Below are 16,227 nucleotides of genomic sequence, written 5' to 3'. Positions count from 1 at the left end.
GTATGATTTGAACAGAATAAACATAGGATTGAATGAAAAGATAATGCGTATGAAAAAGTATTTATATTTCTGTTTTAGCTAAGATTATAGTGCCAGAAGACACCAAACAATTCTCTTATTAGGCTCGCCTTTTTTCTAATTGTTTTCAAAGAGAAAAGTCATTTATATCTAGTTTGCACTCTGATTCAGGCCATGCTTTATTTATTTATCATTACTACAAGATTATCGTTTATATAAATATACAGCGTTAATTCCCATAGTTTAACGCGAGCGTACATTTTAAATGAATAAAATGAATGAAAACTACGGTTCCTTATTTGTGCTTTGTTATTAAAAGTTCGTATGTATAATTACTTTCATTTGTTTCTTACTCTGTCTTGTATTGTTCTCTTCGTAATACTGCAACTATTTAATTGCATGACTGCACCAAGTGTTTCTATCAGTTTACCATAGTTCTATCACATGGTAAAGTTAGAAATCAATGGTAAACCCTAGTTTTAAGTGTTTTAATGTCTTATCTTACCGTTTTGATTTATTGACATAACTGCACGATCAGATTTTCAATTAACAGTGGTAAGACGGTTTTAACTTTGAATCGTTGCGAGAGTTTATGTTCTATATTGAAGACATTTGTATATAGTGACCTGGGGTGGTGTTCTCGAAAGAATCCTAAGATTCGTCCTAAGTCATAGATAAGACCAATTTTAGGACGGACTTAAGATCATCTTAGGACACTCTTAAGTTGAGTCTCGAAGCTATCTCAGACGAATCTTATGTTAGGACGTCCTAAACATATCCTAAGTCGAAATTTTAAATCGTTAAAGATATTTGTTGATAAAACACTAGATTTATTAATGACGAAAATATTTTAATAAAATCGTTTACGAATTTTATAATAACATGTACAGAATAAATTGCATAATTACCAATGTAATTATATAAAAATAGATTGTTATTTGAACTGGAAAACAATTTGTTTTGAAAAGAGAATTAAATTTTTAGTATAATCGTATCGTGAATCACGAAGTTCAAAGTTTAAAATCATGCACCTTTTCTTTATTTACGAGTTGATAACCGATGGTGCGTTTCATTTCACGTTCATTTTCACGTAAAATAATGAGCAAAAAGCGTAATCCAAACTTTATTACACTAGGATGAAGAAAGGATGCTCTTAAGACACCTTGTTGGGTGTCCTAAAGTTAGGACGAAAAATGAGATATATCATAAGTTAAGAGAGCTTCGAGAACACGACTTAGGATAAAGACTTGTCATAAGATAGACTTAGGACACGTCCTAATCCTAAGATAGCTTCGAGAACACCACCCCTGAAATACAAGTACTTTTCCATTGAGTTTAGATACATGTCTTCTGTTTCTGTCCCTGACTCATGTTTTCTGTATTCGGGATGTGTAGTGCATCATGCCATGATAATTGTTACTTGTACAGTGATGAACTTTCGTTCAGGACTGCTTTGTGTTTTTTTGGGGCATGGAACTCCTGACCAGACTATGACTTTTTGACTCTTGACCTATGCACTTTGGGTGTGTCATCATGATACAGTGTGTTCCTTTGTATATTACCCTGACCTGGAAGTATAATTCTAAATTGACATTGCTTCTGAACATGTAGCATGAAGATGTATTGTCATAAGATGGCGAGTCTTGTGGCACGAGAAACTTTATATGATCTTGACATTTGCCCTCATTGTACAACTTGTATATTTTGTTTGAAGTATATGGAGAATCGTCTGATTGCACTCATATCCCATTTTCTTATATCTGTATCAAATATATAGATATATTTATATGTTTTTGATTGTAAGATCTGTTTTATGTATTGGAGTTTGAACTAGTACACATTTTGTTAAGGGGCCATCTGAAGTCCGCCATTGAGCGAGGGATTTTCTCACTTTGTTAAAAACCCATTGGTGACCTTTGACTGCTTTTTGATTACTGTCTCTTAAACACATATCACATTTCCATTCTCAATGTTTGATATGAAGAATGTTTGAATCAATGAAAACTAAATCTTTTAATTGCCGTGAAAAATTAGAAAGAATATTTACTGCTCTAGTAGCACCATGTGCTGCCAGTTGTGATAGCTAGATAATTCAAAATGGTTCAATCACTTTACCTTGGATTTCATGTCATGGACATGTTGATATGGATAGTCTGTTTAAGCATCTTAAAAATCACATGAAGGTATACGCATATCAATAAACTGAACTCAGTGCGAAGAACCTTTAAAGTAAACTCAGACAAAGAGCTCAATCTAGTGAAACACTTTTTTATGCTGGTCACTGTCTGTTATCAAACTGCACCGCAATCATAAAAAAATTAAACAGCTGCGCCATGAGCGCATGATACACCCGACGTCTTGTGTGGAAGTTTTATGCAATAATCATAAATAGTTTCTGAGAAAGTTTTAAGCAATAAACATATATTGTTTTTGAGACACGGCGGGACATGTGAAACCCCCGACCTGTTTTTTTTACAACAAACTAAATATCACTAAAATAAAATTTTGAATCAAAACCAAAATGTATACAGATCTTTAGATTAATATAACAAAGAAGTGTGAAAAGTTTTAAGCAATAATCATAAATTATTTTTGAGATACTGCGCGACATGTAAAAAAACCCTCCCCTGTTTAACAAAATACTCAATAACTCCAAAATAAAGTTTTGAATCATCACCAAAAAGTATTCAGATCTTTAGATTAAAATAACAAAGAAGTGTGTCAAGTTTTAAGCAATAATCATAAATTGTTTTTGAGATACAACACAACATGTAAAAAAAACCTCCCCCTTTTTTACAAAATACTCAATAACTCAAAAATGAAATTTTGAATCATCACCAAAAAGTATACAGATCTTAAGATAAATATAACAAAGGCACGTGTAAAGTTTTAAGCAATAATAATAAATCGCTTTTGAGATATGGTGCGACATGTAAAAAAAAAAACTCCCCCTTTTTTTACAAAATACTCTATAACTCAAAAATAAAATTTTGAATCATCACAAAAAAGTATACAGATATTAACATTAATATAACTAAGAAGTGTTCAAAGTTTTAAGCCATAATCAAGAATCGTTTTTGAGATACGGTGCGACATGTGAAAAAAAACACCCCCGGTTTTAGTAACAAAGTGCCATAACTCAAAAAGTTTTAATCTTATTTTCACCAAAAAGTATACAGATCATTTGACCATCATAAGAAACAACTAATTTAAGTTTCATGAAATTTGGATAAGTCGTTCTCAAGTAACGGTGCGACATGTTTATGCCGGACAGACATACGGACAGACAGACGGACGGACAGACAGACAGACAGACGAACGGACGGACGGACGGACGGACGAACACCGGACATTTGTATACCATAATACGTCCCGTCAAAATCTTGACGGGCGTATAACAAATGGAGGTTAATTCTAATAGAAGTAGAATCCAAATTCAATTTTTTGTATGTGGAAATAACCATTGTCCCGGGTAAGGGGAGATGGTGGAGACCCCGCTAACATGTTCAACTCCGCCTTATTCAGTATGCACGTGTCTGTCGCAAGTCAGTGGCTAACATGTTTAACCCCGCCACATTATTTATATATGTGCCTGTCCCAAGTCAGGAGCCTGCAATTCAGTGGTTGTCGTTTGTTTATGTGTTACATGTTTGTTTTTCGTTCATTTTTTAACATAAATAAGGCCGTTAGTTTTCTCGCTTGAATTGTTTTACATTGTCTTATCGGGGCCTTTTATAGCTGACTATATGCGGTATGGGCTTTGCTCATTGTTGAAGGCCATACGGTGACCTATAATTGTTAATGTTTGTGTCATTTTGGTCTTTTGTGGATAGCTGTCTCATTGTCAATCATACCACATCTTCTTTTTTATATACATTTGTCCATTTCTTTCCTCGTTTGAATTTCGTTTTATCGTGTTTTTTCTATGTTGTGATGTTATAATATTGTTTCATCCGGCTGTAAATGTTTGCACCTGTCCTAAGTCAGGAATCTGATGTACAGAAGTTATCGTTTGTTTGTGTAATTTATACTTTTTTCTCGTTTCTCGTTTTTTATTTAGATTATACCGTTGGTTTTCTCGGTTGAATTGTTTCACACTAGTAATCGGTAAGAGCCAAGGCTGCGTGTTGAAGGCCGTACATTGACCTATAATGGTTTACTTTTATAAATTGTTATTTGGATAGAGATTTGTCTTATTGGCACTCATACAACATCTTCGATACATATTTGCTCATTGTTGAAGGCCGTATGGTGACATATAGTTGTTAATTTCTGTGTAACATGGTCTCTTCTTTGGCGCTCATGCCACATAAGGTGAAGGGTGGGGATTCTGCTAGCATGTTTAATCCGCCGCATTCTGTTTGTATGTACCTGTCCCAAGTTAGGAGACTCTAGTTCATGAATTGTCGTTTATTTATGTGTTATATATTTATTTTTGTTTATTTTTTGTACATAATTTGTCCGTTTCTTTTCTCGTTTGAATTGGTTTACATTGTCATTTCGGTGATTTGTATAGCTGACTATGCGGTACGGACTTTGCTCATTGTTAAAGGTCGTAGGGTGACTTATAGCTGTTAATTTCTGTGCTATTTAGTCTTTTGTGGAGTGTTCTTATTGGCACTCATGACACATCTTCTTTTTTATTTTGTGTATAAGTTTTGTAGTATTTAGTTGAGGCAACTAAAGTTAAGAGAACGGACCCCCCCTTTTTTTACGTTCGGTACGAACTGACTAGAGTAACTCCGCAGTTTATGCCTCCTTTTCTATGGTACCAACACACGGAATTTCTGAATAGTGTGCTGGTGCTACTCATCCCACCAGCACTGTCATTAACACACACACACACACCAACACACACACAAACACAATTTTATTATAAGAATATTCAATCTTCATTTTGATTTGATTCTTTTTGGCCTATAATGATTACATGCATGCCCTAATCTCACAAGTAGTATCAAATTTGACAAATTTATTGTACATATACACTTTTGATATATTCTAAAGTTATTTTACAATTAAACTTAAATTGATCATCACTTTTTTATATGTCTTTTAAGATTCCGTTTTGAACAAAACGATTTGTTACATATATACTTTACACGTTTTTCTATCAAATCTGACATTATTACATAAAATGCGTTCGAACTTTAAATGTGCATTTAAATATATATGCAAGTCGTTAACTGGTCAAATGGCTAGATGCATATATCGTTGGCCAATTGAACGACAGGTCTCCAAATTTTGTTGTTTTAAAACGTCTAAAAATATTTACGGAAATAAATAAAAACAGAACGACTTAATTAAATAAAATAATGTTCGATATAATGTACCATTTCGATTTATTTTTAATATCTAAACGATGCTTTATTTTTATCTAGTTTCCTAATTATTAGAATGAGAAAATAAATACCTTACAACTTCTTTTACCGTCGATCCTGAAATGAATCAATATGATTAATGTTATAAAGCAATTTTAGCGTCTTTGACCTACTTTACCTTTTTATTCGGATACTTGTGGTCATCTTCTCCAAGTTCAACGGGAACATTAGAACAATCTAGAATAGAACCCAGATGGAACCAGGAATTCGGGTTGCTATAACCAAACAACCCGGATGTTGAACCAGTTACCATGGTTTCGAACCAAAGAACCAAGGTTCAGAACCAAACAACCCAGATAGAACCAAGGTTTAGAACCAGAGTGCCCGGATAGAACCTTATTGCATTCGGAATTCTCATGACTTTTTATACCTTCAACGTATTTTCCAAATCATTTATTTATTTAGTATATTTATATATAATTAAGAGGCTGGTATTTCTTTTAATGGAAGGAGAATTTATCAAAATATCAAACAAAACTTTCATATCAATATGCCTGCATATTTTAAGGTCATTGTTTTATTCTGTTCTTAAATATTTGTATGGGTAGCATTCTGTGTTTTGAAAAAAGAAATATGATGCTATATTGTATGATTTATTTAGAAAATTTAATTCTTATGATTGATTATCAGAACTTCGGTCATTAGAAAATTGTTATTAAGTGCTTATGGAACAAACACTTTTTCTAGTTTATCCTATATGATGATGATCACGAAGACGCTTGATCAACTTCAATAGAAAAGGGATATAGGTGGTTCCTCTATCCGGTAAATGACGTCATAACGTCGTGCTTAATTGACAAATTATTTCGGTGAAGGACATAACTCGAAAGTGGTATCTTGCTCTGTCCTGTTAGGCAACCCTAATTCATTTCAAGTGCTATCAGTCAAAAAATGGATTACAAAACGTTGATTCTCAACGATATATATCTCTTTCATTCCACGTTTACCAAATCTACACTGACATCTAAAGGTGACCATAATTCGACATATTTTTTTTTATCGGCCTGGTAATCCAAACGTTTTGAACATTTACATTTTAAGGATTTTCATCTTATTTACTAGCACTTGATCGATACCACTGTGTACAGATAGTATTTCAAATTCTTAGTATCACAATTACATTCTCCATTTATGAATAAAGTAGTCATTAAATTCCAACTCAATGAGGAAAAACTAACCTTAGATGCATTGTGGGTATTTTAAAGATCGTTCGTTGTGTTTGTGTGTAGGACGTGTTTTTTTTTAAAGGTAAATTATTTCATCTTGATTTGAACAATTTGTCAATGGGGAGTATTTACATCATAGAATGTTGATTTTGCACTAAGTTTCAATTAAAGGCAACAGTAGTATACCGCTGTTCAAACCTCGTAAATCCACGGACAAAATTAAAATCGGGGTAACAAACTGTAATGAAGGGAAGCGCATTAAATACAAAACCGTTCATGATATTGCGGTAAACGTCGACAGAATGTTCTTCGTAATAAAAATATGGCATCTAGAGTAAAATTCTGTGTATTTGCATATACTATACTAGTTGAAGGGCTTGATTTTGTGTTTGCATTCAACATTTAGGTACAGTGCGCTATTTTGGATTTGGTTTTGATTTTCAAATGGAGTATCAAAAACTATAGACATAAAGGAAAATGGAACGGAAAAGATTCATTCAATTCATGACGGTCATTCATCTTCTGTTCCGACCTATATCTCTATGATGTCTTCCTCTCGGTAACCATTCTGTGCATACGTAATTTATTTTAAAAACCAACTAGTAAAAAAAAAACTACACCAGTAATGTTTAGTATTTAAAAAAGTTGTTTACAAACGTAGATATTAAAGTCAAATCCTGGTTTTGTATTTAAGAGTCCTTATCTCATCATACAAATAAGTTATAGTCGATTTTAAGCATTTATAATTGTGTACTAAATATTTTCAATTGATTTCTTTTGAAAAGAATGCACCGTGACGAAGTATATCTTGATAAAAGCTTCTATGTACACTACTATAAAATATACATTATAAAACAATTAACTATTTTGTTGATTTTGTTTTTGAAATCACTCTGTAATCAGAAAAACACAATGAAAGAATTAGACCTGTATAACATTTGTACAGTGCATATAAATAACGGAAAGTCAAGAAAATTTCTTGTTTGACTTTTCACAGCCTGTTCAAGTTTACACATGTTTTATTTTATTTTGTGTTTAAGGTAAACGAACAAGTTAAAAAGTTAAAACATTATTTTCTAGGAATTCCTCAGCTTTACATTGGTCTCGTGATTTATAAACAAACCTTTATTTATTCATATTGATAAACTTTTTTTTACTCCAAGGATAGAAAAATTCCAGATGCGTTTTGAGCTATTTAGTATATATGCATCAAAAACGTTCGGACCTGCCATTGTTTGTTCATCATAGATACCCTCTTTATACAATATAAGGTTTGTGTTGTTTTTTTATCTTTTTGAAAATTTCTTTGAAATTTCATGCTTCAAACAAACTTAAAAATGGGATGAGTCATTCAAATATCATAACTTCTTTTTTTGTTATTTGTGTCGAAACAATGTAAACAGCAATAATTATTCATATATGCATTATCAATTTGTGATATATCTATAGTGTGTATATATCACTGCTGTTAATTTGTTTTTACAAAAGACGACATTATTACCGAGGAAATTATTTCAAATGGATAATAAGATTTCGTACAACATATGGATATTAATTTGGGAATTGACTGTTTAAATGATTGCAATGCAACTTGATATTTGACATAGTATTGTTAAGCACATATCTTTGACTGTTTTATTTCTTATAGAATATGTTTGGTTTAGGGTTTGTAGTGTGACTGCTTTCCATTTTCTCGTTTATGTCGGTTAAAAAGAATAACATTTTCTTTTAATGCAATTATCGAAAAGGTAGTTAATTTCAATTATACTGTTTTGAAAAGAAAAAAAATCAAAAGCAGTTGCGTGAGTGCTTCGACAAAACTACGAAAAGAATGAAGAAATATTATGAAAGATAAATAGAATAAAAAAAATGTATTGTGTGAATTTCTGTAACTAATTGTTCTTTACATCAATCTTCATGAACGTGCATGGAATATTTCCAACTGGACGATACGCAACCAACAAATGATCAATTAACTTTTCTATCAGTCTATATTGATGGGAAACTTATTTAACAATTATTCTACTGTTTGCGTCAGTCGTTTTTGTTTGTCAATGGCCAAACTGTAAAATGCCTGCCCAAAGAGTAAATATATTTTAGAAGATGTACATGTCATATAAGTTACAATGAAACAATTCTCAAAGTCACAATTTGTAAAAAAAACAACTTTATAGGTACAAAAATGTAAAAGTACAATTTCCAACACTGAGACTTGGCTCACACCAAAACATCAAGCTACAAAGGCCCATACTTGGCATTTCATGATGCTTTATATCAAATCGATATTATCATTATGTATTTGACCCATTAGCTTGTTGAATGAAGATTGTACCGACATGTGGTTACATTGATAAGCATGATGCATGGATTACTAACACATATAACGTTAGTGCTTTTGCTTAAATTAAAATTATATGTTTTGTTTGTCAATTAAGATTGAAACCTATTCACATTGCTTGCTAATTGTGAAAATGCTACAAAGGAAGAAGTAAAATAAATAAAAGAATAATAACAATTGTTTTTTTTAAAGTTGTTTTAGCCAGATTGAAGTGATTCACAAATTAAACATATCTAGGGTCTCCATTGATAGAAGAATAATTTTTTAAAAAGTGCCAGATCCATAGGGTAAAGTTCACTTTAGTTTAATTTAACTTTTATTTCCCGATTTAAGTAGTCATTTGACGTGTTACATAATTTATCTTGATTTTATATTGAGGGGTTCAAACGTCAGTTAGTTTAAACATATTTTATTGTTCAAAAATGACAAATGAATCAGACACAAGTTTTTCAACTTAGTTAGTAACGTCTTCTCCAATAAATACATACATGTACGCATGAATGAGCATTACAATGTACATAAACATGAATTAAATCAATTACTATTTAGCATGAAAATATAAAAAATAAATTACATATAAATTTTAAGAATCGATTTAATTGATATTTACCACTTAGTATAACAAATCGAATGCGCCTAATTCAAAAGAACTAAAAGAAAACCCACCAAACAGTGTAAGATAAAAAAATGTTAGTGTACATGACAAGTCATGCGTGTGAATTTGTTAAAATGTTAAATACACACTCGTAGTTAATAGTTACGGGTTAACAGTAAAACGGAATAAATCTACACGTAATTGTAAGTATCAATTTGTTTTTTACCTAAATCCATTGAAATACAAAAGTCAATGATAAAGATCATTTGATTATCATACCCCTAAGAGCATACATTGTTCATATCCTAGTAAGATCTATTACAGAATTACCGAATAAGGTTGTCTACGTTGAGAAAAACGCTTGGTACTTTTTATATACTTTTGTACAAATAGAAAAACACTATAATTTTCTACAGAACTCAATGACTCATCACCAGAGGACAATAACTCAATTGTAATATTCACAGCAAAAACATTGATTTCATTGATCATTAAAAGCCTTTGTGATGAAAAATTGTAACAATATAATAAATATTATTTAGCATCTTCATTGATGAAGCCACATAAACAATTGACATTTTCTACTAAGTTTGCATTAAACGAATCAGATTGAAGAGTGCTACAATGGTTTCGCAACCTTGCATGTAGCAAAGATATTAAACGGTCTTCAGAGTAAAAAAAGTCTCGTAGGGGTTTTGATTCTTATATTATAGCATACGCAATTTGCTTTTCAAAAATGAAAATGTAGGGCTCTGTCTAATATTAATATCTAAAGTGTTCCACAATGTTATGGATGCTGGGAAATAAGAATGTTGATAAACCAATAAAAGAATCACTAGAATTGTTATATTGTGTCTCTTTTGTAAATTGTAATAACTTATATCAGATACAAATTTTGAAACCAAGTCATATAGAAAATCTGGAGCCTGATTGTTAATAATTTTATAAAACATTCTAATGCAGTCTTAACGTTTTTCTTAATTCTCATTGGTTAATCCCATAATTTGCATAGCATCAATTCCACGGTTGAAATGTCATCGGGTATTTGAAGCCGTATCACATATATTCCTACGCGTTTATTTACAAACAAAATGGAAGACCAATCTGAGTATTTGTACGATAGCGAGGAAATTGAACTTTAAGGGCAGTTGATTATGCCAGACTTTGAGTTGAAGTCAGATGTGTTGGAAGAAATGGAAATTGAAGCATCCCAAAGCGATGAGGAACTCGCCGAGGCAATTCATGCCATTGAGGAGACCGAAAGTCATGAATCTCCCGAAACAACAGCACTGTCAGCAGACGACGTACATGTATCTGTACCAGCCATGGAAATACAACAAGAAGTAACAAGCAGATTCGCAAAACTTGACGATGATGCGTTGGAAAAAATCATTTGTGAAACAGAGAGTACTTCAACAAAAAGAGAGACAAAATATGGCGTCAAAATATTCAAGCGTAGGTGTCAATTCTAAAAAAGCAGAATCGTACAGTGTATGATCTGCACAGCTTTATCCCAAATTCCATATCCTATATCTTTTTCTTTTTATATAGTAAACACCTTTCTTTTCAGTCTCTCCAAAATAACACACATATAAATATACAAACCTAAAACATTTATTTCATAACAAGGCAAATAAAGAATAATAATTTTGTTGGACAGAGCAGTTTCTGAATATATTTTTTTTAAAGACTGACATAAATACACATCTTGAGTTCTAAGTACTAGTACATGTACCTTCAATAGATTTTTGTATCAAGAAGGAAAGTTTTTACATGCAAAAATTCACAAATTAAAACAAAAATTTTATGTATATCCAAATCTCGACAGAAAAATGGTTGTGCAGGGCCACTAAGCAATCTGCCCATTTTGCACCAGCAAAACCATACAATATAACGCTTAGGCGGGGAATCGAACCCCGGTACACAACCTTTTTTCTGCATATCTTTTATATCTTTCAGTCTTCAAGGAACATAAAATCAGTTCTTTACAATACTGTAAATTCAGAAATTATTGCGACAAGTGCGACAGGGTTATAATCATAATAATTTAAAATTGGATTTTGAAATTCTTTATATGATCTCAACAGGTTTTTTTTCAATATCGCAAAAATAAGAAATGCATTTTAGTCTTAAATGATAAAATCGCAATTTTAAATAAACGCAATAATTTCTGAATTTACTTTATTCCAATATTGCCTTAGAGTTATAAGAAATAACAGGATTGTAGTTTGAAAATTACTGCTGTTCAATTGCCACTTACACAGTCCTAAATTTAGAAGACAACTGCATTGTATTTTCAAGATCTGAAGGCATCAATTGGGGAATTGATGGTCGCAAATTATTTTACTAGCGAAGCGTTAGCGCAGACAGTAAACAGGTATTTGCGACCACCAAATACCAAATTCATGCCGTCGGAGCTTTAAATTTAGGAGATAACTGTATTGTATTTTAAGCTCTGATGGCATCCATTGGGGATTTGATGGTTGCAAATTAAGTTTACAGGCGACGCGTAAGCAGAGACAGTAAACGGGTATTTGCGACCATCAAATCCCCAATTGATGACGCCTGAGCTTAAAATACAATTAATTAATTATCGGTTGATAATTGTCTCATAATCATTAACAATCATACTCGTCTTCTTATTTTTATATTAAAAGTGGCCATCAATTTGCAAAAATACATTGTAAAAAACTAGACACAGATATTATATAAACAGTGCTTAGGAGATAAAAAAGAGGGACGAAAGATATCAAAGGGACAGTCAAACTCATGAATCTAAAACAAACTGACAACGCCATGGTTAAAAATTAAAAAGACAAACAATAGTACACATGGCATAACATAGAAAAACAAAGAATAAACACGAACCCCACCAAAGGCTAGGGGTAATCTCAGGTGCTCAATAAGGGTAAGCAGAACTGCTCCATACGTGGCACCCGTTGTGATGCCTGTGTGATATCAAATCTGATAAATAGTCTTACTCGGTAGGTCATATTCATGAAAGGGAAGGGAATTGTAGTTACGACCTAAGGAACATATCTGATATCATTTGTGAAACTGTATTTTAATCACACAATTCATGCTGTCAGATTTTCTAAAAAAAATTGTTATGTTTATTCTAATAAAACTTGCAGACAGAAAACAAAGTCAAATCAAGCACTTAAAATTTTAAAATACTGTTCTAAATATCAAGCTCTGACGGCATTGATTGGTAATTTGATGGTCGCAAATTAGGTGTACTGGCGATGCCTTGACAGAGACAGTTAACCGGTATTTGGGACCATCAAATCACAAATTGATGCCATCGCAGCTTGAAATAAAAAGATCATTTTCATTGGATAACATCACAAATTTTGATGGCATCAATTAGGAGATAACTGTATTGTATTTTAAGCTCCCACAGCATCAATTGGGGATTTGATGGTCGCAAATTAAGTTAACTAGCGATGCATTATCAGAGAGTTAGCAGATATTTGCGACCATCAAATCCCCAATTGATGCCGTCGAAGCTTATATTGTCATCTCCACTCTAAAACTGACAAAAACAATGTTAAAACATGTATTTACAACTTGTCATATGCTGTCTGTGTTTCCGTTCCATAGCATCAATTGTGTAAATAAGTGTTGTTATCCAATCAAAATGAATTTTACAAATGTTGTTGCATTATAATTAAAATGGAATTAACAAACGACAATGTTGCACTAGTATACATGTAAATAACTATTAAATTAAAAATAGAATGATATATTTATCATTAAAATTCTTTTTTTTTCTTCTTACAGAATGGTTGACTGAAACAAAACAAGACTCAAACTTTGAGCAATTTTCAACAGAACAGCTTGATCATATTCTTAGAAATTTTTATGCAGAGGTTCGAAAAACAGATGGTCAACTATATGCAAAGAGCACTTTTGTAAGCATAAGAGCGTCTATAAATAGATATTTACGAGCACCACCACACAACAAATCATTCTCTCTACTTGAAGATAAACAGGATTTTCACAAATCTAACCAAATGTTTACAGCTATGATAAAAAAATTGCAAAGGGAAGGCCTTGATGTCACAAAGCATCACTTGTCAATCTCAGATGGAGACCTTGAAAAGCTAAGGTTGTCAGGTGTTCTCTCCACCAAAAATCCTAAAGCACTACTACGTAAGGTTTGGTTCGACATTTTACTTGGTTTTGGAAGACGCGGTCGTGAGAACCAAAGAACTTTTACTGACAAAACGTTTGCTATTAACCAAGATGACAGAGGTTTCAAGTATATTGAAATGGTTGTAAGTGAAACAACAAAAAATCACAGAGGGGGACTTGGGGATGATAATTTTGAGAAGTCACCAAGAATTTACGCAACATATAAGGAAGGCTGTCCAGTGGAATCTTTTGAATTGTATATGGACAAACGTAACCCTAAGTCTGAATGCTTCTTTCAGCTTCCGAGAATCAAGTTTTTAGCTTCCGACACAACATGGTACACCAGTAGGCCCTATGGAGAAAGGATGTTGAATGAAATGATGAAGGCCATCTCAAAAGATGCTGGTTTAACCAAAGTATACACCAACCACTGTATCAGAGCTACAACAATCAACGTTTTGGCACACTCAGGTGTCTCTGACAGGGAAATTATGAAGATAACTGGCCACAAATGTGAAAGAAGCTTAAACTCTTATCATTCAGATTCCAGTGATAAGCAAAAAAGGGATTACTCTGCCATACTCCAGGGAGAATCCAACACTGGTGAAACCCCAAACGCTATTGTCCCAGTCGTATCATCGGGTTCTATTTCTAGCCTACAGCAAAATTTCGCCATTGGCATTGCTAACGACACGAGAATGCCTTTGACACAGATAAACAATACGAGTCATAATGTAATGCAACAGATTAATAACTTACCACGAGCTCCAATGTATCAAAAACAGTTTGAGGTGAATAATTCCACTGTACATGTCTACAATTACCACATGAATCATTCAGGAAACCAGTAATTTTGACAACTTTGTGATGACATCTTCTTTCCACAATTTTCGGCGCCATCTTTCCCAGGATGCAGTTGATTGAACTTTGAAAAAAATAATAATTCTAGAACTGCAACTGTTGTTTTTAAAAAAAAAACTTTTTAAAAAGAACTTTAAACAATCATCTTTCATTATTCTTATATTTGTAAAGCCAAATTTATTAAAATGAGGTAGACACAAGTTCGAACTATTTCTTGCGTATGAAAGCTGTTATTGGCCCTCAGGTAATCGATGTGTACTGACAAGTGTGTACTATTAGGCACACAATAAGTGTTAGGAGAAAATGAACTTCTTTAGAATGGAAATAACAGTATTGTATTTTAAGCTCCGACGGCATCAATTGGGGATTTGACGGTCGCAAATACCCGTTTACTGTCTCCGCTAACGCGTCGCCAGTAAACTTAATTTGCGACCATCAAATCCCCAATTGATGCCGTCGGAGCTTAAAATACAATACAGTTATCTCCTAATTGCCAATATTTTTACCTCCCGCCTAACGCTTAATTTTTCCCATCCAGTCTCCCTGTAAATAGCGTTTCCGCTAGCATAACTTAGTAATCCAGTAACTATGCGAACAGCCTCGATTTGAATATTTTCTATCGGATCAGAATTTATGTTCCCACAATTATCACAAACTTCTGATTAATACTCAAGTATTAGACGAATAAACATCATATATTTCTTTTTACCAAATATTCCCTTTTTAATCGATATTTTAGTTTGCGTAAAAACATTTAGCTGCTTCGTTGTTTTCTCAATCAGTTTAACAATATGCTTATTCCATTTACAATCATTACTTAATATGACACCTAGATGTTTGTGCTCGGTTACTGGTTTCATTGTAGCACCACCAAAATCAAAACGAATAGCGCTCTATATATTTTTTCAAACTGAATATCATAATATCAGTTTTATTAGGATTAAACTTCGCTAGCCATTTGTCTGACCACTTACTTCAATAATTAAGATCTCTACTGATTGAATTTTTAAAAGTGGATTCATCAGGTACAGTATGACCTATTGAAGTATCATCTGCAAAAAAGCCTTCCGAATCCAGACATCCCATCAGCTATATCATTTATGTATATTAAAAACAAAAAGGGTTCTTATACCGATCCATGAAGCACACCAGAGTTGAATTTTCGAATGTTTGATAATGAATCTTTTATGACAACTCTTATGAGATCGTCTAGACAAGCAACTTTTCAACCAACATAGCAAGTCTCCTTTTATACCATATGTTTTAAGTTTATGTAAAAAAGCCTTAATCCAAACAGTATCAAATGCTTTGCTTATATCAGCAAATGTAATGCTTGTTAAAACTCAAAATTTTGTTATACAATTCTATCAACTGATGCGAAGTTGAGTATCGTGGAATAAATCTGGATTTATACTTGTATAATGTTTATTTTCATTTAAATGGTTAAGAATATTTTTAAACCAATCTTTTCAAAAATTTTACTCACACATGACCATAAGGAGACTAGCCTGTAAATAGACGGTAATTGTCATCACTTTTGAATAAGGGAATAACATGTGCAATCTTCCATTGGTCTGGAAATATTTTATAATTTAAAGATTTGTTAAAAAGTACACATAATGGTTTTGGAATGTTAATTCTAACAGCAAGTATCATTCTATTGCTAACGATATCTGGCCCAACAGCTTTATTAACATTGAGCGTCGAATGATTATCAAGTACATCTTGTTT

General features: G+C 32.5%; 1 protein-coding gene across 1 annotated transcript; it reads left to right on the top strand.

The window, feature by feature from the left end:
- Positions 1-10,652: 10,652 nt before the first annotated feature.
- Positions 10,653-14,486, top strand: LOC134684845 (uncharacterized protein KIAA1958-like). The gene is made up of 2 exons (XM_063544154.1): positions 10,653-10,953; positions 13,282-14,486. Exons 1-2 carry the CDS (start codon positions 10,653-10,655, stop codon positions 14,484-14,486), a joined length of 1,506 nt encoding a protein of 501 aa, XP_063400224.1.
- The last annotated feature ends 1,741 nt before the right edge of the window (positions 14,487-16,227 follow it).

The sequence above is a fragment of the Mytilus trossulus genome, chromosome 9, assembly GCF_036588685.1.
Source record: "Mytilus trossulus isolate FHL-02 chromosome 9, PNRI_Mtr1.1.1.hap1, whole genome shotgun sequence".
NCBI classification, from domain to species: Eukaryota; Metazoa; Mollusca; class Bivalvia; order Mytilida; family Mytilidae; genus Mytilus; species Mytilus trossulus.
This window is presented reverse-complemented; position numbering and strand designations above follow the sequence as displayed.